At 35.5% G+C, this 27,966-nt stretch overlaps 1 protein-coding gene across 1 annotated transcript; it reads left to right on the plus strand.

Annotated features, from left to right (window-relative positions):
• The first annotated feature begins 1,263 nt into the window (after positions 1–1,263).
• LOC123549775 (N6-adenosine-methyltransferase catalytic subunit-like) lies at positions 1,264–25,341 on the plus strand. The gene is made up of 15 exons (XM_045338155.2): positions 1,264–1,745; positions 6,699–6,960; positions 8,008–8,077; positions 8,737–8,783; positions 9,481–9,571; positions 11,840–11,966; positions 12,619–12,738; positions 14,090–14,145; positions 17,978–18,103; positions 18,607–18,794; positions 20,938–20,976; positions 21,524–21,632; positions 22,750–22,815; positions 23,506–23,618; positions 24,641–25,341. Exons 1-15 carry the CDS (start codon positions 1,577–1,579, stop codon positions 24,807–24,809), a joined length of 1,752 nt encoding a protein of 583 aa, XP_045194090.1. The 5' UTR covers positions 1,264–1,576; the 3' UTR covers positions 24,810–25,341.
• The last annotated feature ends 2,625 nt before the right edge of the window (positions 25,342–27,966 follow it).

Here is a 27,966-nt window from a genome sequence, read left to right on the forward strand (position 1 = left end):
TTTAGGCAGATCAGTTTAGCAGTGAGAGCTGATGAATCAAAGAAATTCATGTTTATGAGGTGTGTTATGTGATATTTGTCAACAGATAATTCAGTAGTCTGTTAGTCAGTAGAATGGGAAGATTTGCCAACAGTTCTCCTGATCAAAAATGCAAAGCATTGCCAAGTAAAACTGAAATTATCAACTTAGACTTCATAATCTGTTACATGCCCAAAAGTTGTAGATCTGAAATGGAGCCGATGCTAGATAAGTTTAAGATACTGATCATACTTGTATACGCGTAATACCTCATCAATGTCGAGTGAAATTTTATGGTCTAATGGAACAGCACGTCTTTTTCTCGTGAAGATAGCTCAAGGATGTCCAAGAGGTATCTTTATGGCTGAGTGGTTGCTGAACTTAAATCATACTCTTGTAGAAGTATGGTGGTCTACCTAGGCTGGCACTGGTGATTGAAGTAATACCTGGAGACTATATGACCTGAACTATGTTAATGTGACTCTTTGAATTGAATGCTGTCAGGTTCTTTGTTGTTGCCTATAATGTGTTTGATGGTACGATGCAATGCTTGATTTTGCAGTACTTTATGGTAAGATACCAAGCCTAACATTTTGATTTGGCAGTACAACACAATGCAATTATTGTGAAATGTCCATTTGACATACCATACTGTCACATACCCTCTCACATTGTGAATAGTCGCACATTACGTCTGTCAACAACCCTGTCCATAGCCTTTATAGTCAGCTTTCGATTTAAATGCTTCTTTAAAATATTCAGAATTCGCCTATGGTACTTAAGAATGACAAGGTAGCTCTCCTGCCATTTTTTCAACCTACAGAAGTGGATTGAGCCCGGCTTGGTAGTGAAAATGCGCCAAGAATCTCGTTCTTTTTACCTATCCTGACGGATTTTATCGTTTTCATTGCAAAGCCAGGTTCAATCTACTTTGGTTGGTTGAAAAAATGGTGTGAGAGCTACCTTGTCATTTTTTAATATCATTGGCAAATTTTGAATATTTTAAAATAGAGTTTAAATCGAAAGTTGTAGGTTATTTGGTGACTATATATAAAGAATTTCAAATAGGAGGAATGACGTCAAATCACAGCGGCTTTATGTCCAGCTGCATGGTATGTACCTGTGGCCCTGTCAGGTTTACGTATCTTTGTATATGATCCCATCTCGAATATATATATTGTACAATGGTGAGAGTGTAGACTTCAAAAGTATTAATAACACTGTACATGGTCAGGGTCTCCTTGATAGCTGCACAACAGGCTGGGAGGCTATGTATAGAGATAAATTGGTCCCTGGTTCAGATGTGTAAGGCACAGGTAACTGGACATGTTTTCTCTCGCAAATGTGAAGCTGGTTATTTAATTGAGATAAAGTGTTCAGTAATACGAGGGACATAAGTAGATACGTACATAGTATACGCTGATGACAACGTTATGATTTAATGTTCGTTAAATAATTAGTATTCAAGATGGCGGCGCCCATGAAATGAAATTTGTTCGGCACTGATATTTTACAATATTTTAGCCTTACTTAGCGATTTTGAAACTATTCAACAAATATGACGGATGCATGGAATGAAATACAGGCGTTAAAGTCGAAACAGAGCAGCTTGAGGGCAAAATTAGCCGCTAGAAAAAAGGAACGAGAAGGTCTTGTAGCGGAAATATCAAAATCGTCGACATCTCCTAGTGTCCCAGTCAATAAGCCTTCATCAAGTGGTGTTGAAAGTAAGTCATCCATGACAGAATTTCTTAATTATCAAAAGTATACCTTGGGAGAGAAAATGCAAAGGTCCCTACTGGGGCTCCCCAGTCCTCGTAATCCATAGGCTTTACCATGTCTCTAAACCAAACAGCAGGGCTGTTGGAAGTGGCCTATAAACAACTATCACTACAATTAGGCCTATCCCCATTTACTTTTCAGCGCTCTCCAGAATGACCCTTCATGCTCACTGCACGAGTCCGTCAAACATCCTCGTCACAAATACAGGCTGACTCGGACCATGGCTGATTCGGACCAAATTTACTTGGCTTATTCGGCCCAAATTGTCTAAGTTTTCCTGACACTGATGTCATGAGTAAAAATAAAATTTATGAGTATTAAGTTTAATGTCTGATGCAAAGAATAATTAAAGTCCTTATTTAAATGCATAAATGATGCATTTTAGTTTGTCAAAACTTCTTGTACGGTGTATATTTTATGTCCTTTCTTCAAGTTAAACCTCAATATAAGCTATAATCAACATTATTTTCTGAAAATTGCTGAACCATCCTAAATTCATGGTCATTATTGACAATTAAAAGTTTGAGGTCTGAATCAGCCAAAATATATGGTCATTATCTACTTTTATTCAAAGTATGTGGTCCGAATCAGCCAAAAAATTTGGTCCGAATCAGCCACGGTCCGAATCAGCCTGTTTCCCCTTGTCACCATTAAAGTTAAAACCCTTGGAGAGAAAATACCAAGGTCCCTACTGGGGCTTGAACCCTGGACCTCCTGATCCGTAGGTGGACACTGTAACCCTGTCGCTACAGGGTTAACACAACAACAGCAAGGCTGTTGGAAGTTGCCTATAACCCTACTATCACTACAAATCTGAATATATGATTTTCTTACTTCTGTTTATTTACCATTTACAATTTCCTGAAAGTGTGATTACACTCTTCTAAGTTCTAGAGTGAGGCGATTACGGAAGATGATGATGAATGCTACAAGACGAGTCCCTTGCCAGGACTTAGTGTTTTATTAAGTTTGGGATGGAACATCCAAGGGGCATGCTGATGGTAATTAGTTCTACCTTGTGGAGTTACGGCTCACCAATATCTTTTCTGCCTTTAAAACTGAATCTGTAGTTACTGTTACGACCAGTCAGAGAATTTCTAAAATGAAAGTAATCTAATTGGTAGAGTGACGAAATTAGCATGCCTTTGAACTGCTCTTGTCAAGTCTTGATATTCTAGCAGAATCTTAAACAAATAAGTAATTTTTTGCTTGAATAGTTCCTTGTATTAAATGCTTTTTTAAATCTTTCAAAACAACATTTTATTAAATTCCTTCGTACCAAACAGCGATTTCTGGTGTTTTTGCTGAAGCTGGAACACTCCAGCTTATGAGGACTCTCGTGCTTTAGATGATGTATAACCAACTACATTTTATGGTGTAGATTTGTGCAGTAATTTTTATGCAAAACCAGATCTATGAAATTGATTGCATTGATAGTTCCTCTTGCTTTGTTTCTTCTAGTATATTTTTCAATTAAAAAATGATATTTTGCTAAAAGAAGCAAGGGAAATTAAATTTTATTGCTGCTTGTACTGCAGACATTCATTATTGGTGTTAGTAGTGCATGTATTCATTATTTCTCTTGGTAGTACAGACATCCACTATTCTTGTTAGTAGAGCACACACTCATTGTTGCTGTAAGCAGTGAAATTCATTATTGGTGTCAGTAGTGCACACAGTCATTATTATTTTTATAAATGCACACATTTATTATTGCTGTTAATAGTGAAACATTCATTATTGCTGTTAACAGTGCATACATCCATTATTGCTGTTAGTAATGAATGCATTCATTATTGCTGTTAACAGTGCATACATTCAATATTGCTGTTAGTAATGAATGCGTTCGTTATTGCTGTTAACAGTGCATACATTCAATATTGCTGTTGGTAATGAATGCTTTCGTTATTGCTGTTATAAGTGCATACATTCATTATTGCTCTTAGTAATGAATGCATTCATTATTGCTGTTAACAGTGCATACATTCAATATTGCTGTTAGTAATGAATGCATTCATTATTAGCTCATCTGATTTTTTGAAAAAAAATGATGAGTTATTGTCATCACTTGAGCGGTTGTCGGTGTCGGCGTCGGCGTTGCCTGGTTAAGTTTTATGTTTAGGTCAGCTTTTCTCCTAAGCTATCAAAGCTATTGCTTTGAAACTTGGAATACTTGTTCACCATCATAAGCTGACCCTGTATAGCAAGAAACAAAACTCCATCTTGCTTTTTTTTCAAGATTTATGGCCCCTTTTGTACTTAGAAAATATCAGATTTCTTGGTTAAGTTTTATGTTTAGGTCAACTTTTCTCCTAAACTATCAAAGCTATTGCTTTGAAACTTGGAATACTTGTTTACCATCATAAGCAGACCCTGTACATCAAGAAACATAACTCCATCTTGCTTTTTATAAGAATTATTGCCCCTTTTGGACTTAGAAAATCAGTTTTCTTGGTTAAGTTTTATGTTTAGGTCAGCTTTAATCCTAAACTATCAAAGCTATTGCTTTAAAACTTGCAACACTTGTTCACCATCATAAGCTGACCCTGTACAGCAAGAAACATAACTCCATCCTGCTTTTTGCAAGATTTATGGCCCCTTTTGGACTTAGAAAATATCAGATTTCTTGGTTAAGTTTTATGTTTAGGTGAACTTTTTCTCTTAAACTATCAAAGCTATTGCTTTGAAACTTGCAACACTTGTTCACCATCATAAGCTGACCCTGTACAGCAAGCAACATAACTCCATCCTGCTTTTTGCAATAATTATTGCCCCTTTTGGACTTAGAAAATCATTTTCTTGGTTGAGTATTATGTTTAAGTATACTTTTCTCATAAACTATCAAAGCTATTGCTTTAAAACTTGCAACAGTTTTTCACCATCATAAGTGGACACTGTACATCAAGAAACATAACTCTATCCTGCTTTTTGCAAGAATGATGGCCCTTTTTATACTTAGAAAATCATGGGTAGGACAATAGTTCTATTATACAAAAAAAATCAGATGAGCATCAGCACCCGCACGGCGGTGCTCTTGTTGCTCTTAGTAATGAATGAATTCATTATTGCTGTTAACAGTGCATACATTCAATATTGCTGTTAGTAATGAATGCATTCATTATTGCTGTTAACAGTGCATACATTCAATATTGCTGTTAATAGTGCAAACATTCATTATTGCTGTTAGTAGTGAACAATGTGTCATATTATTATTGTTGTTAATAGCGCAAACATTCATTATTGCTGTTAACAGTGCATACATCCATTATTGCTGTTAGTAATGAATGCATTCATTATTGCTGTTAACAGTGCATACATTCAATATTGCTGTTAGTAATGAATGCCTTCGTTATTGCTGTTAACAGTGCATACATTCAATATTGCTGTTGGTAATGAATGCTTTCGTTATTGCTGTTATAAGTGCATACATTCATTATTGCTCTTAGTAATGAATGCATTCATTATTGCTGTTAACAGTGCATACATTCAATATTGCTTTTAGTAATGAATGCATTCATTATTGCTGTTAACAGTGCATACATTCAATATTGCTGTTAACAGTGCATACATTCAATATTGCTGTTAGTAATGAATGCTTCATTATTGCTGTTAACAGTGCATACATTCAATATTGCTGTTAGTAATGAATGCATTCATTATTGCTGTTAACAGTGCATACATTCAATATTGCTGTTGGTAATGAATGCATTCATTATTGCTGTTATAAGTGCTTGTAAACATATATTATTGCTGTTAGTAGTGACTAGTGAACACATTCATTATTGCTGTTAGTAGTGCATACATTCATTGCTGTTAGTAGTGAACACATTCATTATTTCTGTTTGTAGTGCATACATTCATTGCTGTTAGTAGTGAACACATTCATTATTTCTGTTTGTAGTGCATACATTCATTGCTGTTAGTAGTGAACACATTCATTATTTCTGTTTGTAGTGCATACATTCATTGCTGTTAGTAGTGAACACTTTCATTATTTCTGTTTGTAGTGCATACATTCATTGCTGTTTAAGTAGTGAACACTTTCATTATTTCTGTTTGTAGTGCATACATTCATTGCTGTTAGTAGTGAACACTTTCATTATTATTGTTACAAGTGCACACATTTCTTATTGCTGTTAATAGTGCAAACATTCATTGCTGTTAGTAGTGAACACTTTCATTATTTCTGTTTGTAGTGCATACATTCATTGCTGTTAGTAGTGAACACTTTCATTATTTCTGTTTGTAGTGCATACATTCATTGCTGTTAGTAGTGAACACATTCATTATTATTGTTACAAGTGCACACATTTCTTATTGCTGTTAATAGTGCAAACATTCATTGCTGTTAGTAGTGAACACTTTCATTATTTCTGTTTGTAGTGCATACATTCATTGCTGTTAGTAGTGAACACATTCATTATTATTGTTACAAGTGCACACATTTCTTATTGCTGTTAATAGTGCATACATTCATTGCTGTTAGTAGTGAACACTTTCATTATTTCTGTTTTTAGTGCATACATTCATTACTGTTAGTAGTGAACACTTTCATTATTTCTGTTTGTAGTGCATACACTCATTGCTGTTTAAGTAGTGAACACTTTCATTATTTCTGTTTGTAGTGCATACATTCATTGCTGTTAGTAGTGAACACTTTCATTATTTTTTTTTGTAGTGCATACACTCATTGCTGTTTAAGTAGTGAACACTTTCATTATTTCTGTTTGAAGTGCATACATTCGTTGCTGTTAGTAGTGAACACATTCATTATTATTGTTACAAGTGCACACATTTCTTATTGCTGTTAATAGTGCAAACATTCATTATTGCTGTCATAGCGAATAGATTAGATGATGTTGCCATTCATGTGTAATAGTTTGTGTGTTGATATTCAGGAGCAAAGTCAGAAACGCCAAAGAATCTGAGTCCTGGTCAGTCACCAAAAAAATTACCACCAGCTGTTGTAAAGTCAGAGCCAATCAAACATGATCCAGAGGTGGAGAAGCAGTTGTTGATTGTGTTGTGTGACCTAGGAGTGGAGACACCATGTAGCTCTGATAATGTATGTGAGAAGACATCGAAAGCTATGGGTAGAACAGCCCACATAGATCTAGTGGAGAATCTCTTACAGAAGTTTGCTGCTCAGCAAATGATAGTGTAAGTAGTTTAAACTGAAACTGTGCACTTTTTATTGTTTACAATACAGTTTATCCTACAAAGTCTTGCTAATCTTATATAAGATCAGAGCTGTGACTGTTTTAAGGATCAGGCCCAAAGGAAAGAGTCAACTTATGCCACGCCTGCCCGCTTAGCTCAGTAGGTAAGAGCGTTGGTCTACGGATCTCTGGGTCGCGAGTTCGATCCTCGGGTGGGGCGTATGTTCTCCGTGACTATTTGATAAACGACATTGTGTCTGAAATCATTAGTCCTCCACCTCTGATTCATGTGGAGAAGTTGGCAGTTACTTGCGGAGAACAGGTTTGTACTGGTACAGAATCCAGGAATACTGGTTAGGTTAACTGCCCGCTGTTACATGACTGAAATACTGTTGAAAAACGGCGTTAAACCCAAAGCAAACAAACAAACAAACAACTTATGCCCCAGACGAGATTTGAGTGAAGTACCACTAAACAAAAATATCTTTTGAACCTGTTTGATTAATATTTGGAAACTATTTTGATCAAATTGGTAACAGTGTTTTCCATGGATTGTGGCAATATTTTGCAAGGTCCAGATATGTCATTATACTAAAGGTTTCCAGAGGTGGCAATGAGATCTTTTTGAAGTTTCTAGGTATCTTAAATTTATTTAATATGACAGTTTTATGGCTAAAATATTTTTTTCCTGCTGAATGAAAAAAAAAAATGAAAATGAGGTGTTTAGAAAATTAATTACATGAACTGTTGCTTAATGCTGATTAATAAAGACATCTTGAAAGTCATTACATTCCATCCATGTATAAAATCAAAATTGAAATTTTAAAACTGTTTGGTGTCTGAATTCAAATCTAAACAAGATATTTTGAAAAGTTCCTTTTGTCATCTGTCAAGTTCTTTAGAATTATGCATAATATGAGCATTACCAATGATATTATTCTATACAATGTATTTAAAGAGAAATAACGGAGAACCCTTGTTACTGAAAAGGTGGATAAAACAGTAGTCCTTATTATTTTTACATGAAATTTTTTATTATTTATGACAGAGTAGCAAAGGATGATGGCAAAGCATCAAGAAAGGGTCATCTCACTGTGCAGTCTGTGGATTTGTCAAAGGTAGTACCAAACATTTTCCACATCTGTTTTTAAATATAACTACACCTGTTACACTTTTGCTGCTGTTAACTTTGTATTTGTATTGTGAGATTAGGTCTATGTTTTGTTGTCGGGTCAGGCTCTTTCCACAACAGTCAGTGAAATCATTTACAATGTTGATTTGACAACTCACAAAATGGTTAACATAAGCCAGAGTCATTCTTCACATTTCATAAAATCAAATTACATTTCTCTTTACATTGGTTAAATCAGTAAAATAACACAGTTTTATGTTCTTAGAACCTTGTAGTGAATGTCTTGTTAGTTCCCTGTTGGTTGAAAACTCCTGGATTTCACTTTTCCCTCATTCTGTCATTAAGTCAGTCATTCTATCCGTCTAACTGCTTTCCATCAAGGGATTATAATATTACTGGGCACATATTTCCTATAATTAGACAATATGTTAAGTGAACACCCTGACCCTTATATCAGATCATAAGGTAATACTGCAGTTGAGATAATTAATCGCCTTCCAGTAGGGGGCACTGTGTTGCATGCCAGTACTTGATACACTTGTTTGTAATATTAGTTAAACATATATTGCAGATACCTCAACCATTTTATTTTTATGAAATATTTTATCTGATATGTTATTATAACAAATATTTTATATACCTCAGCTATCAGCAGTTGCAGACCAGACAGGAAAGAAAAGGAAGCGAGATGAGTATGTTACTGTCTGTTTATTTTTACATGTTTCAGACTAGATAAATATTCTTCCATAAATAATTAATAAGATGTTTGTCATGCATTATGCCATATTTTGTCTATTTTTTCAGTCCTCAGAACCAAAAGTTCAGGTTGAGCTATTAGTATAGGCAGAAGAATCGGTGTCTGTCGTAACATTTTAGTTTAAATATTTTTTCACCAGCTTGGCCTGTAGCATTGTTGCAAGTCCTCTTGTGCTAAAAATAAAAAAAAAGACAACAATTACTTCTCATGAACCGCATGATGAATCTTCATCAAACTCAGTCTGTTGCAACCTTGTAATGTCGGCTCTCAAGTTTCTTCAAATAGGGGTACTTATCAGCTTTTTTGCAGCTAAAAATCATAAACCTTAAACAACTTCTTATGAAGCAATTGATGAATCTTCACCTAAATTTGTCTATAGCTTCCTTGGTTTAATATTTCTCAAGTTTTTTCAAATTGTTCTCATAGAGACCACCAAGGCTAAAATCTTTTAATGTCTTCTCTTCATTAACTCTCTACTTCAGCTGAAACAGTTAGGTAATTGATCAAAACTCCATGTATTGTAATTACTGATAGAGGATCTAATGAAAATTGATATAATTTCAAAATTCAAAGCAAATATTGTTCATGTATAATGTTAGCTATAAATAGATTGTACATGTATGTTGTTGTAGAGTGGAAGAGGATGATGACACTCAGACGGCAACCAAACAAACTAAACAGGCTAAACAGACGTCAAAGCCAGATTCAAACATCAGTGTTGAGGTGAGCACCAAACTTGCCACCTTATCAATGATAGGTGTTTTTATATGCTATTTGTAAACGACACATGTCTAGAAACTACCGAGACTTTCTAAACTTGTAGTTTAATTTATCAGATCCAATTTTGTATTATTTTTCCAACTTTTATTTTGGAAAAATGTTCTTTATCAACACAAGGGTTGCAAATATCTTCTGAAAATTAAAGATCTCATAATCATCTTCTCTTCTTGTTGTACATGTGATTGAGGTATCAATGCTCAACCCAACCGTAGTAATTTCAGAAAATAGAAAGAAAATGGCCAGGACAAAATAAATTGCTTGAGTGAGTTTTAATATGCAGGCCATTGATGCTGGAGTGAGCAGTGTGTCACTGTATGTGAAAAATTCTGAGGTCAAGGTCAATGGGAAACTGCTTATACCTATTGTATGTGTTGTGAAAGCTCCATAAATGGTGAATTTGTTCATACAGTGAAACACCGCTCGCTCGAGCATCGATGACTCGAGCACCCGGGCTCGCTCGAGCAATTCATGTGATCCCGGCCGATTTCCTTCTATTTTCTATGTGAAATTACCATGGCTGGGTCGAGCATCGATAACTCGATCGCTCGAGCATGACACCTGGTCCCTGTGTACTAATTTACTCTTTGTTGCTTCTGGCTAACTCGAGCATAGGTGTCAAAATGTTTTGCAGCTTCGGCGATCAGAATGCATCGGTTAATTGAAAATTTTCGCACGCCATGAAAACTGCGTTGTCTATTTCCCGACTATCTTAAATGTTTGTTTATCGGTATATTTGATTGATTTTTGATGAAAGGTTAAAGAAAAGTTTTATTGATATTGATCAATTACTGTTTGCTTTAGATTAAAGTAAGTATGTTATTACTTATTACATCATAGATAACTTTTGTGATACGTTTTTTAAATGTCACGGGTTTGTTAATATTATGCATCTCTGGTCCCGATGACATCTGATACAATAAAACTTCAATTTTTCTTCATATGTTGGTCAACGTTTGGGTCGCTCGAAACCATGGATAACTCGAGCATTTTGCTCATCCCCTTGCGACCTCGAGCGAGCGGTGTTTCACTGTATATTCATGAGAAATCATTTGTTGTATTTGCCTTGTGAAAGTCAAAAGATACAGGAAAAGTGTGTATTGCTATGATATACAGTACAATCGCGATCCTACGAAAAGCCATGGGACCGGCCGTTTTTTTCGTAATATCGCATTTTTGTTCGAGCGTAGTATAGGAAATTTCGCTATACAGCACCTTAATATCTACACGTCGTAACCCGTGGTATTTAAACATGTGATTTTCGTATCGGGGCGCATGTATACCAATTTCATATGTACATCTGGGTTTACTACAAATCTTATTCGAACCTGAATCAGATGGTATGTAGAATGTAAAACGGGTTGTTGTTTTTTTCATCACTTTTTATTCACTGTACATAAAACATACGCAGGGAACATTGTTGCACGAGAGAAAAAAACGCAGTTGCCTATTCCAATACCCTCAGCCACCCTTTACTGAAGTGTTTGGTATAATAAAATGGCAATATACAGACAATCAGGACTTAAATATTGTTTTACTTTCTTTATGCAGAAGTTGTTTGAGACCTATAGATATCGAAACAAGTGTGGCTTGTATGCCATCCGATCGGATAGTTATAGGAGAAAAATTAACCACTATCTTGTGTCATAGTGTACAGCGTATGTGTTTCGAATTTAATTACTAAGTTTTCACACTTTAATCACTGTTTACGCCCAGCTAAATGATAGTGACACTTTCCACTCTAAAATATTTTCACGCCGTTATGGAAGGTGTGAATACATTCGTAAAATCGCAACTGAAACAAGTTGAAAACAGGCATTAAAGGCATAACAATACATTCGTAGGAGCGCATTTTTCGTAAAATTGCATTTTCGTAAAACCGCGACCTTGTTACATAGAAATAAGAAGGAAAGCAGCCGGGACCACAACACCTTTTCGTATTATACCGGTATTTCGTTAAATTGCGATTCGTAGCATCGCAAATGCACTGTATTTGATATTCAAAGTCTAAATTTCAGTAAAATGTAAGGCTGTGTGAAGGAAGCACCACAGGAAGTCTAGATTTATGGGTTGCAAAAAAAGCTGTAGTACTGAAGAAGTTAAGGAATGCTTTTTTTGTAAGGGAGGAAATGGTCTTCACTCTACTGTTTTATAGCACATTTTATGCTAGATTTGTTTTCTTCATAGAACTAAATAAAAAAAGTTGTGTTTTAGAGTTTATTGTCAACCCAGACGGCAAAAGAGCGGGAAAGTAAGAAAATGACTGATGAAATAATGCAGTTACTGAGTGCTCCAACATCTAAAGAGAAAAGTCTGATGGAGAGATTTAAATCACAGGGAGGTATGTCAATGCTGGTTTAAACTAACACATAATTACCAGCAATTTTAACAGACCAACTTTCGTGTTATTTTTCAATTTTTTTTATCCATATCCAAATTTGATCTATCGTATATCATCAACTTGACCAGTAAGTTGTTAACTCATCCAATCCACAATTTACAATAACAGCACTAAATGTTTTGAAAACCTTAAATATAGTGGGTGGCATTCCATACCAATGAAATTTACTCAGAGAACCTTTAATGGTTGCCAGAAGTATTTGCTTAAAATTCGTTATCTTTGAAGTTCTTCAGACAGATGAAATTTAACTGAAATTTTTATAAAACATGCTATTAAAATTAGAACACAGAATTTGATGATGGCTTTATTATTTTTATTTAACTTAAATCAGAGATAGCTTATTTCAAACTTCTTTGTTTCAACTATATTTACAAACATTTACTGTACTTGAAGGGGTTTACCTTTATGTGATATTCTCCTGAATGGTTTCTGCCTATTCAATTTTTGTCGTGATTTATAATTTGTGTTGTTCACTTAAGGCAATTCTTTAAACATGATGAAAAAGATAAAATCACTTTGCCAATTGCACAAGTTCATCATGCATGAAAAGAAATCCTATTTACAGTATTTAATGTATTTTACTTTCTTTCAGGAGCACAGCTACAAGAATTCTGTCAGTTTGGAACAAAAGAGGAATGTTTGAAAATTAACCAAGCATCACAACCCTGTACAAAACTTCATTTCAAGAAAATCATTCATAAACATACAGATGGTATTTTACATACGTTTTTCATATTATTTCAAAACAGTTGCAATTAATATGAGTTTTGCCACTGACCATTCCAAGGCGGTGCCCCACTGTGTTCCTTTGTTTGTTCGTTTTGTCCTAATGTGTCGGCTTTTTGTGTGTGAGTGCGTGTATGTGTATGTGTGTTTGTGGTGTGCGCGTCTGCGTACTGTGGGTTTCGTTTTGGGGAGGCTGCGTTTTTGGTACGTGGCATTCCCTGTTTGATATTTGTCTCTGTTTTTTTAGAAGTTTTTTTTTTGAATGACAAAAAGATTTGTTTAAAAGAAAGTTTTTTAATCATTTATTTACCTGAAGTGGCATTTTCATTTCATTGTTTTTAGGAAGTAGAAATAATATATACTTCTTGCTATTAAATATGCATGGGGCTTCAGTGGCAGAGTGGTTCAGGTCATGAACTTTTGATGACTACCCCCTCACTGCTGTGGATTTAAGCCCTGCTCAAGCCTTTGTCTGAGTTCAGGAAGTTCTTGGTTCTATTCAGGTGTCTGCCTGTGCCAGAAATAGGCCTAAAGGGGTTTCTTGTATCTTCCTCCACAATAAACAATGAAAAGTTAACATATGACCTGAATGATGTCAATGTGATTTAAAATCCACAAACCATTAAATACACGTTTTACTTGTATTGATATATTGAATGTTGGAGAGATGTTACAAAAACTGTGATCTCTTTGTATCATGTTGGCCAGATCCACCATTGATGTTGTCTTTCGTTTGGAAAATTTGTTTAATTTTTTTGTGTGGAGCTATCAAGCTGTAACTCAGTAACAGTTATATTTATTGGATTGAAGTTTCATGTAAAGCTGCCCAGTCATTAAACCTACTGAAATAATCGAGACAGATAACTCTTGGTTGAATTTAATATAAATTGTGGCTCTTTTTCAACTTAATTTTTTTTTTAACAATTTTGTGTGCGATTTACTATAAAGCTGTATGTATTGGATTGAAATTTCATACTCAGCATTTTGATCTCTTCTTTTTAACTCACATAACCAAGTTAGGTAACCCTTGGTTGCATTTGATTGAAATAATGGCCCTTATCTGAAACAGAAAATTTGGTTGAAGCTGTAAATAGTGCATTCATAAAATTTAAAATAAAATTACTAGGTTGTGTAAATATTGCTAACTTATGGCTCTTGCTCTGCTTAGAAATTGTCCAGAAGTAAAACACACTGTCTTATGGACAGCTCGTGGTTGTGTTTAGTGTGTTATTCCTTAATAATTTGAAAGTGGTGAATTTTATAGACAAAATAAAAAGTTTTTAAAGAGATTGTATGACAATGTCATGTGTTTTGATATGTTACATTTTTGCTTTCAGAATCTCTTGGAGATTGCTCATTTCTCAACACATGTTTTCATATGGATACTTGTAAGGTGAGATAGTTATAGTTCTTAGTTTAGTTTCATTGAACTTGATCATACAGAATAAATGATAAAATCTCTGAAAAGATCCTTTGGAAGCATAGAACACAAACAAGCAACATAATTTCAGAAACAGTTTGTCTGTTCATGAAAGATAATGAACTGTGCAACATCCCTCACACTCCACAAGCACCAGCTTAAGCGGAATTTGGTTATAATAAAAATGAATGCACTCCTTGACCCCAAAGGACCAGAAAGTATAACAGTACTTTGAGTCCAAGTTCATGGAGACTATTTACAGCTGCCACATAGCTCCTAAACTAAAGACTTTTTTACGCAAGGAATAGCCTAAAGTACGGTATCACAAATATACAATGTACTTATTTAGATTTCAATCAGCAGGACGGTAATTATGTCTCCCCCAGGAGACATATTGTTTTTGCCCTGTCCGTCCGTCCGTCCGTCTGTCCGTCCGTCCGTCCGTCCGTCCGTCCGTCCGTCCGTAAGTCACACTTCATTTCCGAGCAATAACTGGAGAACCATTTGACCTAGAACCTTCAAACTTCATAGGGTTGTAGGGCTGCTGGAGTAGACGACCCCTATTGTTTTTGGGGTCACTCCGTCAAAGGTCAAGGTCACAGGGGCCTGAACATTGAAAACCATTTCCGATCAATAACTAGAGAACCATTTGACCCAGAATGTTGAAACTTCATAGGATGATTGGTCATGAAAAGTAGATGAACCCTATTGATTTTGGGGTCACTCCGTCAAAGGTCAAGGTCACAGGGGCCTGAACATTGAAAACCATTTCCAATCAATAACTAGAGAACCACTTGACCCCGAATGTTGAAACTTCATAGGATGATTGGTCATAAAGAGTAATTGACCCCTATTGATTTTGGGGTCACTCCATCAAAGGTCAAGGTCACAGGGGCCTGAACATGGAAAACCATTTCCGATCAATAACTAGAGAACCACTTGACCCAGAATGTTGAAACTTCATAGGATGATTGTACATGCAAAGTAGATGACCCCTATCAATTTTGGGGTCACTCCATTAAAGGTCAAGGTCACAGGGGCCTGAACATTGAAAACCATTTCCGGTCAATAACTTTGAGAACCACTTGACCCAGAATGTTGAAACTTAATAGGATGAATGGTCATGCAGAGTAGATGACCCCTAACGATTTTGGGGTCACTCTGTAAAAGGTCAAGGTCACAGGGGCCCGAACATTGAAAACCATTTCCGGTCAGTAACTTGAGAACCACTTGACCCAGAATGATGAAACTTCATAGGATGATTGGTCATGCAGAGTAGATGACCCCTAATGATCTTAGGGTCACTCTGTTAAAGGTCAAGGCCACAGGAGCCTGAACATGGAAAACCATTTCCAATCAATAACTTGAGAACCTCTCGACCCAGAATGTTGAAACTTCATAGGATGATTGTTCATGCAGAGTAAATGACCCCTGTTGTGTTTGGGGCCACTCCGTTAAAGGTCAAGGTCACAGGGGCCTGAACATTGATAACCAGTTCTGATCAATAACTTGAGAACCACTTGACCTAGAATGTTGAAACTTCATAGGATGATTGAACATGCAGAGTAGATGACCTCTATTGATTTTGGGGTCAGTCTGTTAAAGGTCAAGGTCACAGTGGCCTGTTCATGTAAAATCATTTTTTGGAAATAACTTGAGAACCACTTGACCTACAGGCCTCGACCTTAGCGGTGGACCGTTGGACCGACGCAACCAAAATATTGGCAGGTCCACTAACTATCAAAAGTTGGGTAGACCGACGGTCAGCCAATTTTCAGTCACGGTCTGCAAGTAAAATAAAACCCTTAAAAGTGAAAAATAAAGAGGAAAAAATCGTACCCATATCGGCGAATTCACAAAACGAAAGTTGATTTTGCCTTAAGTACGGCATTCTACAGTTATAAGCATTGGCGAGTTAAAGTCAGGATAGCACGAATGGACTACTCCGCCGATCGGGCGAGTGGTTTTTACGTGTTAACTTTACCAAATTGAGAAATTACATCAGGCAAAATTACCTGGGTTGACTGGAATTTACCCGCGAATCGTAAAAATATCAAGACGTCATACTGGTAATTTTCCATTCCACAAGCACGTGCGCCCTATCGTAATATCTAATTTACATCGCGGTTACTTTTGACACAAAAAACGCGCGTAGTGCATTCATTTTTTAATATAATCGCTTCAAATTTTCAACACCGCTTGAGAACTAATACAGTTTTAATTCTATAACAATTTTAATAAGATATCGACAGGAATGTAGGCAAAATTCTTTAAAAACGATCAAATTTTCATATAATGTTTTGTAAAATTTCAAACAGCGCGATCTTGATTATTTATTTCTTTCTTAAAGTAAATAAACGGTACATACTATGGTAATAAAATTCAGACTTTTGACCAGAAAGTACAAAAAACACAATTAAAAAATCTTAAATAATGAGAAAGCGGCAGCAATTTAAATACATGGAGTAAAACGATTTTTGGCAAACAGATTTCTGTTTGCGCGGCAGAATAGGTTACGTGACCTCATGAACGTAACTTTTTAAAATAAAGCAGTATGATGTCGTTGCGGTTTTTAGTAAGTTTTAAATGATTCTTTGTACATGTATTTTTTGACACAACACTTTGTTAGATATTCTTCTCAAACAATAATGTAAATTCCTTGAGGGCAAATAGGTCACAGAGGTAGGATATCCACTATTATCGTTCACGGCTTAACACATTTACATGTCAGTTTATTCGGGATATTGCACATTCGCTTTTAAAAAATTAAAGAAAAAAAAAACTTTTTTTATTTATTTCTTCTCAACAATTTAAGGAATCGAGAAAGTACGATCAGACAGTGATGTGTCACATGGCGCGAAAACATGACGTAATGCCATGACAATCTCGGGTAACTATACCGCTTTGATCTCGTCTTCAGATGCCATAATATTCAAACCGACACACTTCATTTAGCTCTTTGAGGAGGTGTTAATTGATAATGAAAATAAGGCCAATTACTTAGTTTATCAACAGAATAATTACCGACAATTGTTAATGGGTTTTTTTGTTGTTTTTTTTTTCATTTTCAACACAGGTCGGGTGGATGATGATTATTGTGTTCATATTTTGGGACACTTTTCAAAATAATTATTTTCGGGATAGCAGATTGCTACAGTCTTCATTTTTAATTATTTTAGAAATAAGTCCTGTTTCTTTGAGTCATATGAAGTTATGACGTCTACAACATCACATTTTTTGTGATAGAATTGGAGGTCCACTAAAGTCTGAGCAGGTCTACTAGATTTTAGCAGTTGGTGGACCTGCTGGCAACTGCTGAAAAAAGTTAAGGTCGAGGCCTGACCTACAATGTTGAAACTTAATAGGATGATTGGACATGCAGAGTAGATGACCCCTATTTATTTTGAGGTCACTTGATCAAAGGTCAAGGTCACAGGAGCCTGAACAGTGACTTGAGAACCACTAGGCCAAGAGTGTTGAAATTTAGCGGGATGACTGGACATGCCAAGTAGATGATCCCTATTGCAGCCAACCATCAGTGTCTCTTTGATTTTTGCTCCTGACCCCTATTGACTTCTTGCTTATAGGACTTTGCATTGGGGGAGACATGCGCTTTTTTACAAAAACATTTTCTAGTTCTCCTTGATGTTTTGATATGTGGAAAATATTAAAATATTATCTTTGGTAGTAAACATTGCCGATTTAACTGAGGGAACTCTATCCTTTAAGATCTTGTAGCTTACATGTAGAGTACAGAAAATTGTCTTTTAAACTAAAAATCATGTTATGACTTCTTTTTTTTCAGTATGTTCATTACAAAGTGGACTTTCCTGAAGATTCCCAGAAGTCACAGAGCTTAAGAAAAGAGGCAAATATGGCGTTAGCAATGTCTTCTGACTCCAATGAACAAGTGAACATGTTTCCACCACAGGTATGTAAAGGGTTTGAGATTTCAGTGTACATACATTTATTTATATACGGGGGAAATCTATATGAGTTGTGATAAGCACCGAAAAAGTGATTCCAAGTAAGTTAACTGTCTCACTGAAATTTTTAGCTAGAGAAATAGGTTTAACAAATTATCTTTCAAGGTTATATTGAAATTTACTGAGAATTTATTTGCAAAACCAATAAAAATACTTTCTTTGATATCAGATAAAACCTTCTTCTGGACTCCTTAAAAATTTCTTCTGTCTTTTTAGCTCGACTATTTGAAGAACAGATAGAGCTATTGCACTCCCCCATTCATTGGCATCCATGTCCGCTCCGTTTTTGTATGTAAGCTGGTATCTCAGTATCCACTAATAGGAATGCAGTAGCTTAGAATCCGTGAACACTGTTTTTAGGTAGCCCCTGTACGTAACTATAACTACCAGATATACTGAATACCCGGGTCCCATGAAAAATGAACTGAATATTTTGTTAAATTTTCAGTGGATACAGTGTGACATAAGATACCTGGATATGCAAGTGTTGGGTAAATGTGCTGTAATCATGGCTGACCCTCCGTGGGATATCCACATGGAACTTCCATATGGCACCATGCAGGACGATGAGATGAGAAAAATGCCGGTACCACTGATGCAAGATGATGGTTATATATTCCTCTGGGTCACTGGAAGGTATGAATTTCTGTACCCTTTTGTCATAGTGGAACCTACAGCTTTTATCAGCTTTGTCTTGAAAAGTATTAAAGCCTTCTTTTGTTTCGATGAGCTGTAAAATGGCTTTCACTGTTTATCACAAGAGTTTATTTTTATGCTTGTAGAACAGTTATCATTGTCACTTCTGTATTAACATTTTTTGTGGGTAATGGTAATTAGTGCTGTCTTGATGCATGTATTAAATTTATAGTTTAAATCTTCTGCCCAAATTTCATATTTGAACAATTATTAAAAAGTACCTGCATACAAATAGAAACAACATGTTTGGGTTTAAGATATGTACTACACACATATGAATAAACACAGTATGAATATGTAATGCCACTTAAAACCTGAAAGTAATTTTAGCTCACATAAGCACATTGTGATTGGCCTTTATCTGTTGTTGGTCTTCATCAACAGTTTGACTGTTTCCACTCTAGAGATAATAATTTTGGCTCGGTCTTAATGAAACTTGATGAGAATGTTTCCCCCTAAATAAAATCTCACACAAGAATATTACTAGGTCATCTGGGGTTTAAAAAATTGTTAACTAGGTCAAAAATTTCAGAAAAAATTATTGCATAAAGCATGAAAATACAATGTATGGAGCAAATAGAAAAAATATATAATACAAAAAACCTTGTGAAAAAATAGAGGTCATACTTAATACCTAATCTTAAAAAAAATTTGTCAGAAAGTTTATTGTAATCCGATGTCCCAAGTCAGTTTGAAACTGGGTTATCTGAGGCATAAAACTAAGTCTCAAGGTCAAGTCATAGACAAAAATTGAAGGCCACATTTTCTACCTGATGTTCATAGAACTTTGTCAGAATATTTGTCTGTATGAAATCTATGTTAAGTTTGAAACTTGGTTATCTGAGGTCAAAAACAATGTCACTAGGTCAAATCACAGAAGAACTTTGTCATCGGGTTGTACCAGATATATATATACAACATGGTCAGAATGAGTATCTTATTGAAATTCAAGTCAAATTGGATGGTAGGTCATGTGAGATATGTGCTAGGTCATGTGAGTGATAAGGGGATTGAATTTATGCTTCTTTTGTTTGACAAAAGTTAATAGAAAATATTTCTTTCCGATTGCAACTCACCTGTTATTGTATATATTTAGTCAAGTTAGATATATCTGATGATTATTTTCTAGATTAAAATCAATTTCTAATGATAATATATTTTCGGAAGAAGATGTGCAGCCTGTGAAATTTCATTTCCATAACATAAAATTTGGTGGTTAGGTCAAACGGCTATTTCATGATGGTATGAATTAAAGGATTTCAAATTTTATAACTACAGAATTTCATTTTTTCATTGGAGTTAAATATTGTTTGACACAACCACAAAAATCCATGAAAATTATACCTCCACAAATATTTTTTTTTTTTTTAGTCCCCAGCTGGTGGAACACCGAATGGGACTATACGAGTGTCCTCCGTCCGTCTGTCTGTCTGCAAATCTGTATCCTTCAATTACTTAAAAAGTATTCAAGCTAGCTTCATGAAACTTGGTGTGTAAATAGAAGGCAGTATGTAGATTATACATATACATAATACTTGTAGGTCAAAGGTCAAGGTCTCTATTGAAGGTCAGGTAAAAATTGTTTCCGCTCCATAACTTTTATATGCATTGATGGATTATCTTAATACTACACACAAATGTTCCCCATGATGAGACAATATGTCAGCACATGATCTATACTTGTTGGTGGTCAAGATCACTATTTAAGATCAAGTAAAAATTCGTTTCCACTCAATAAGTATTAATTGCATTGAAGGATTTTTTATGACTACACAGAAATGTTCCCCATGGCCATGATTAGACTATGTTTCATGCACAAGACCCATAGCTGTCAGTCAAAGGTCAAGGTCACTATTGAAAGTTTTCCACCTGTAGGGGACTTCTGTATTGCCACTGCAATACTCGGTCACTTGTTTTGGTAGAAATTGAAGAGTTTTACACTATTGTCAGTTGTTTTTCCTATAAAATTATATATTCTTGGATGTCTGTGTACTTCTGTGTGAAATTATTGTATATATGTTCATGTATATAAAACTTCTGCGATGAAATGCTTTCATGAATTATTTGTATATTCATTTTATAGGGCTATGGAACTAGGGAGAGAATGTCTAGAGTTATGGGGGTAAGTAACTATTGTCCAAAGTTTTGTACCTTTGCTTTCATTGGGTTTAATCCTGTTTTTCAAGAGTATTTTAGTTCTGTAACAGTGGTCAGTTAACCGAACCAATTTTATTGTATTATGCTCTAGTCCATGTAACTTTGTTAGCATGCTGGACATGATTCTACCTTTGTGACCATGCAGTCTGATCATGATCTGCACTGTTTGCTATTCAGCCAGTATCTTTTTGGTTAAAGCAACCCTTTTAGTTAATGGTATTGTCCAAATTGAAAGATGGATAAGTTCATTATAGAAATTTAGCAAGTTAAGGGTTAAACTGTAAGATTTGTTAAACAAAAATCAAATTTCTGGGTTAGTTTTCATAACTATATATTTAGCCATATTTATACAGTCATAGATATAAAGATACTGATTTAACTTTGTCTATGTAATTGCTTTTCACTTAGTTACTTACTGTTTGAAATCTTCATTCTTGTCAGTTTTACATACAGTTTTACATACAAAGATTTTATTCCAAAGTAGATTGGTTAATAAGTAATTATTCTTTTAGGTACAAAAGAATAGATGAAATTATCTGGGTGAAGACAAATCAATTACAGAGAATTATACGCACAGGACGAACAGGGCACTGGCTTAATCATGGGAAGGAACACTGTCTTGTGAGTAACGTGTGTTGTTTACAGTAGCCATATCTTATGTTTATATTTTAAGGCATTGGCATTGTTTATAGCTTGATTTGATTTAACTATGAAGGTGTTAGCCCAAGTGGTTAAATATCCAAGCATCTGAATAATGTAAGTGAGACACAAGGTCATGATTGTTATACACCCAAACGGATGTATTATGTTATACCCACGGTGTCTGTCCATCTGTCTGTCCTTCCGTTAGCAATTTCATGTCCGCTCTATAACTCTTGAACCCCTTGAAGGATTTTGAAGAAACTTGACACAAATGTTCACCATACCGAGACGACGTGCGGAGTGCATGTTCTGTATGGCTCGCTTTAGGGTCAGGTTCACACTTAAGTCAAAGGTCATATTGTGTCCGCTCTGTAACTCTTGAAATGCTTGAAGGATTTCAGAGAAACTTGGCACAAATGTTCAACACATCAAGTCGTGCGGAGCACATGTTCTGTATGGCTCGCTTTAGGGTCAAGTTCACACTTAAGTCAAAGGTCATATTGTGTCTGCTCTGTAACTCTTGAAATGCTTGAAGGATTTCAGAGAAACTTGGCACAAATGTTCAACACATCAAGACGACGTGCAGAGCACATATTCTGGATGGTTTGCTTTAAGGTAATGGTCACACTTAGGGCTCAAAGCTCATATGTCTTCGTTTTGTGTGTGCTCTGCATTGCAGTGCTCTTGTTTTTATTTGGCAGATCCCTTTTTTGTTCACTTACAATAATTTTTTTTCAATTACTTCCCTTTTATGTTACTGTAAATAGCTTATTTTGTAATGATCAAAACACAGAAAATATAAGGAAAAACAGCAAAGGACCACATTAATTACTCAAGTGAACCCAGGTGGTTATGCTACTGGTGCTCAAGTGTGCCATGCCAGTTGAGCCACTGGACCAGGTGTTGGTGTTCAAGTGAGCCAAGGTGGTTGAGCCACTGGTGCTTGATGGAGTGATGTTTTACTCTAATTAAAGTAGCATGTACCACCTTTTATTTTATTGCATCACAAGATTTAAAATAGAACACCAACAAGATTTATCCAGCTAAGTTTATAAAGACATGTATATATAAATATATATATATAATATATTTGTAGGTTGGAGTGAAGGGAAATCCAAAAGGAGTAAACAAAGGGCTTGACTGTGATGTTATAGTTGCCGAAGTAAGTGAAGCAAATTTTATTTATACTTAAGTGAAGCAGAGGCAGTGGCTACCATCATACCTATGTGTTTAATTACATTTTGCATGATAAGCCTTGCTAGTAAAGGGCAGTTTTGCATAATGTAATTTTTGGTAATGAAGGACAGATATGAGATCATGCTTATTAATTAAGCTTTTGTAGTTAAGGAAAGCTGTAAGATTGTGATTAGCATTAAGACTTTGTAGTAATGGATTCATATTAAAGTCTTATGTAAGATTATGTACATCAAGTGTTTGTAATAAACGAAAGAAACAAGATTATGTGCTGTAAGTATTGGTAGTAAAAATTAAGATTACACACAGTTTACCTTGATTGTAAAGGACAGATGTAAGATTTTGCTGATTAAGTATTTAAGAATACAATGTATACATGGTAGGCATTGATGTAAGATTTTTCATGATAATACACTGGCATTAAAGAATGGGTGGTAAGCCTTAGTTATAAAGAAAAGATGTAGGATTATGCAAGGTAAGCCTTGGTATTAAAGGAAAATGTATTTATTGTCACTGCAGTATGGTAAATTGTTAGTTTCTTTTCTTTTGAGATGCATGTTATTTCCTTTCAAAGAAATTGCCTACTGCCTAAAAATGGAACACAAAGGTAATCAAAAGTGGAATTCTGCTATAGTAATGTTGTGCTGTTATTTTTAAGGTGCGAGCAACAAGTCACAAACCAGATGAAATATATGGTATAATAGAACGATTGTCACCTGGTACAAGAAAAGTAGAGCTCTTTGGAAGACCTCATAATGTTCAGCCAAACTGGTGAGCTTCTTTATCGTATGAAATGATACATTGGCATTTTAGATATGTACACATTAAATCATGCTAGGAATTCTTCTTTTATTTTGGTAGGTTTTTGAAAAAAGTAAATTTTACTCTAATTTACATTGAATTTTACGTTACTTCTAGCATGAAGTTTTGTAAAAAAAAAATTAGAAGTCAATATTGATAGATTAGCTCAAGGTGAGATATTAGATTGAATTTTTGTACTATCAGCATGCTTATTGTATACTGTGAAGTGAAATCAATATTATTCGTGGGGGACTAATTTTCGTGGATTTCGTGGTTGAGTTAATCCACAAAATTTAATCCCAACAAACAAGTAAAATTCACATTAATTTTTTGTTCAAAAATTGTAATACATAAATTCATATCCGCATGAAAGTGCCGTTTTGACCAAAACCACGAAATTTCATGCCCACGCCATTAAATGATTTCACAGTAGTCAAACTTGTCTATAAAGACCACCCTTTGGAAATTAATAAAGTGGTCTTTGTTGACAGGTAGTCTGTTTACACAGGTACATGTATATTTACATGTTATACTATGTTTCAACATGAAGAGAAAGTAGTGGCCATTATATACAGGTTTTATAAGGTGGTCTTTTGCAAAGGTTTGACTGTACATACATACTGCATGTCATTGCTGTTCTTGTATTGGAATTTCTTAACACTTAAATGGCTATTGTAATAATCTAAATAAAGGGGCGTGTATTTAGTTGTGACACTTTTTGAAGACTTTATTATTATTAACTTATTATTATCATTAAAAGCTATTGTATAAGGAGAGAAAATAAATTTTAGTAGTGATAAAATGAAAATATTGAACTCTGAGCCACATGTTGTCCCTGGTTTGAAATATTAATTCTACAACTAATTCAAGTGACCCATCTTCTAAGGCAATAGTCACTGACCAATAATTGAAACTAGCAAGAAAAAGGTTTAGGTAAATGATTTACTTTCCTTTGAAGACAATTTTGACAGGAACTTTCTTCTTGATTTCAGGATAACACTTGGCAATCAGTTGGAAGGGGTACGGCTTGTTGATCCAGAAATTGTGAAACGTTTTAAGGAAAAATACCCAGATGGGAATTGTATGGGGCCACCGAAAGAAAATCCCAGAGACAGTGATAGGGACCCGAGAGATAGGGATATGAGGGATTCCAAAAGATAGGGGATGGCTGCAGACTAATTATTATTGTTTTAGTCAGTGCTCAGCCCTGATGCCTGATGTAGCATCTGTTTTGCCAGGTGCATGATTGTCAAAAAATCTCGGTATTATTGCCTAAAAATAGACAAATTTATGGCATTTCCGTGCATTGATACTGGTAAAAGTTACCATATGATGTACTGATGAAAGTACTGTTTATGGTGATTTGTTAATGACTTATAAAGGTAGGTACTGTTACTCCAGGTGGAATTCGTGAAATTTTGAAGTTATCAATTCAAATGAAAATTGGTCTGAAAGTTGCAGAACAGAACATGTTCTACAGTAGCTCACTATAAAACATGATAGCATGGCAATATTTCTCTGCATGTATTTCAGACAAGTTATGAAAAACTAAATGAAATAGTTGTACTTCTGTTAGGAAATATTATTGATTTATGATCCTTATTTTTGTTACCTGAATGGTGTAAAACGTTGTTATAAAATCTGAAACATATTTAAGATCATGTGACTTACAAATAAAGAAATGTATGATACATGTGGTGCCTTGTTATATATATGTACATGTATTACATATACTAAAATCTGTCACATACTACATTACAACAGTAGCTAGATCTGGGATTTTGTATTCGGCTCTCGTGGATTTTGCAAGGACGGATCACACTTGGCGCATGCGCGCCTCGTGAGATCCGATCTGGCTAATCCTCTAGAGCAACACAGCAAAAATGAATTGACTATATCTAAGAAACAGTTTTGTATTCATCAAAAGCAACACCCCTCAAACACCAAGCACTGGCCAAATTAGAACTAGTATTGTAGGTGGATGAATAGATTCCATTGTCCTTAAGGACTAGAAATTAAGCCATATTTGTTCATTGCAGTGTTAATGACCTGGTGTAAAAAAAATTTGAGAGTAGAGTTCTACACTCAGCCATTGGCACTTGACACTACAGTCTGTAGGTATCTAGTTTTACTCCCCAATCTTCGTTCAAATCTCAACCACTAACACTTCAATCTTTGGGTGTGTATAGTCCTTATCCCCAAACCTTGACCATTGACTGCAATCTATAGGTGTGTATAGTCCTTATCCCAAGACAATTGTTTACATTCAACAACTGACACCGCAATCTACAGATGTGTATAGTCCTTATCCCCATATCTTGTTTTATACTCAACAATTGACACCTCAATCTATAGGTGTGTATAGTCATCCCTAAACCTTGTTCTACACTCAACCATTTAGTCCTTATCCCAAACCTTGTTTTATACTCAACAATTGACACTGCAATCTGTATGTGTGTATAGTCCTTATCCCCAAACCTGGTTCTACACTCAACCACTGACACTGCAATCTATATGTGTGTATAGTCCTTATCCCCAAACCTGGTTCTACACTCAACCATTGACTTCAATGTATAGGTGTGTATAGTCCTTATCCCCAAACCTTGTTGTACACACAACCATTGAAACTGCAATCTAGAGGTTTGTTTAGTCTTTATTTCCAAACATTGTTCTACACTCAACCATTGACACTGCAGTCTGTAGGTGTATATAGTCTTTATCCCCAAACCTTGTTCTACAGTCTGTTGACACTGCAATCTCCAAACCTTGACCATTGACACAGCAATTTATAGGTGTGTATAGTCCTTGTCCCAAAACATTGTTCTACACTCAACAATTGACGCTGCAATCTATAGGTTTGTATAGTCCTTATCCCCAAACCTTGTTTTACACTCAGCAGATGACACTGCAGTCTATAGGTGTGTATAGTCCTTATCCCACAACTTTGTTCTACACTCAACGATTGACATTGCGGCCTTTTGGTTGTATCTAGCTTTATTCCCCAATCTTTATTCTACACTCGAGTATTGACACTGCAGTCTCCATGTGCATCTAGTTTTACTACCCAGACTATTCTAAACTCGAGTATTGACACTGCAGTCTCCATGTGCATCTAGTTTTACTACCCAGACTATTCTACACTCGAGTATTGACACTGCAGTCTCCATGTGCATCTAGTTTTACTACCCAGACTATTCTAAACTCGAGTATTGACACTGCAGTCTCCATGTGCATCTAGTTTTACTACCCAGACTATTCTACACTCGAGTATTGACACTGCAGTTCCATGTGCATCTAGTTTTACTACCCAGACTATTCTAAACTCGAGTATTGACACTGCAGTCTCCATGTGCATCTAGTTTTACTACCCAGACTATTCTACACTCGAGTATTGACACTGCAGTCTCCATGTGCATCTAGTTTTACTACCCAGACTATTCTAAACTCGAGTATTGACACTGCAGTCTCCATGTGCATCTAGTTTTACTACCCAGACTATTCTAAACTCGAGTATTGACACTGCAGTCTCCATGTGCATCTAGTTTACTACCCAGACTATTCTAAACTCGAGTATTGACACTGCAGTCTCCATGTGCATCTAGTTTTACTACCCAGACTATTCTACACTCGAGTATTGACACTGCAGTCTCCATGTGCATCTAGTTTTACTACCCAGACTATTCTACACTCGAGTATTGACACTGCAGTCTCCATGTGCATCTAGTTTGTTCTATACTAAAGTATTTACACTGCAGTCTCCATGTGCATCTAGTTTTACTCCCAAAACTGTTCTACACGCAACCATTGACACTGCAGTCTATAAGTGTATCTAGGTCTACTCCCTAAATCTTGTTCTACACCGTGCTCTCAACCATTAACTCGGCAGTAAATGTACTACAACCCTATAAATGTTTGAGAGAACAAAGCAACATTGATTTAAAGCCTGCCAATCCCATTTAAACAACATTTTATGACATTTCCATTTTTCGTATATTCTTTGAAGTTTGGTCAGTTACAGATATGCCATTGTTGAACAACTGTGATAAATTAACTACTAACCCCAAGTACATTCCTCCAAACAAGAATTAGTTCCCTTTAATTTTGAAACGCTTCCCGTGCTTTCGTGGTTAGTTACAAAACAAACACAAGATAACATAATTTAAACTCAACATCTTAGAAACCAACACCTCCCTGTCATTGGAACTGTAGGTAATGTAATCACTTCATAGACTGCGGGTACGTTGGACTCTGTCCCAACGTCCTTTTTAATATTGCTTGCACCTGAAGGCCCAGACAGGCACGTGCATATTTAGGTCTG

This window comes from Mercenaria mercenaria, chromosome 6 (assembly GCF_021730395.1).
Source record: "Mercenaria mercenaria strain notata chromosome 6, MADL_Memer_1, whole genome shotgun sequence".
NCBI classification, from domain to species: Eukaryota; Metazoa; Mollusca; class Bivalvia; order Venerida; family Veneridae; genus Mercenaria; species Mercenaria mercenaria.

Bases quoted from the DNA above. Each gene is read 5' to 3' on its own strand.
- LOC123549775 (XM_045338155.2), top strand. From the start codon at position 1,577: ATGACGGATGCATGGAATGAAATACAGGCGTTAAAGTCGAAACAGAGC. The intron at 8,784-9,480 runs GTATGTTACTGT...ATGTTGTTGTAG, and splicing joins AAGAAAAGGAAGCGAGATGA to AGTGGAAGAGGATGATGACA. The intron at 9,572-11,839 runs GTGAGCACCAAA...GTTGTGTTTTAG, and splicing joins ATTCAAACATCAGTGTTGAG to AGTTTATTGTCAACCCAGAC.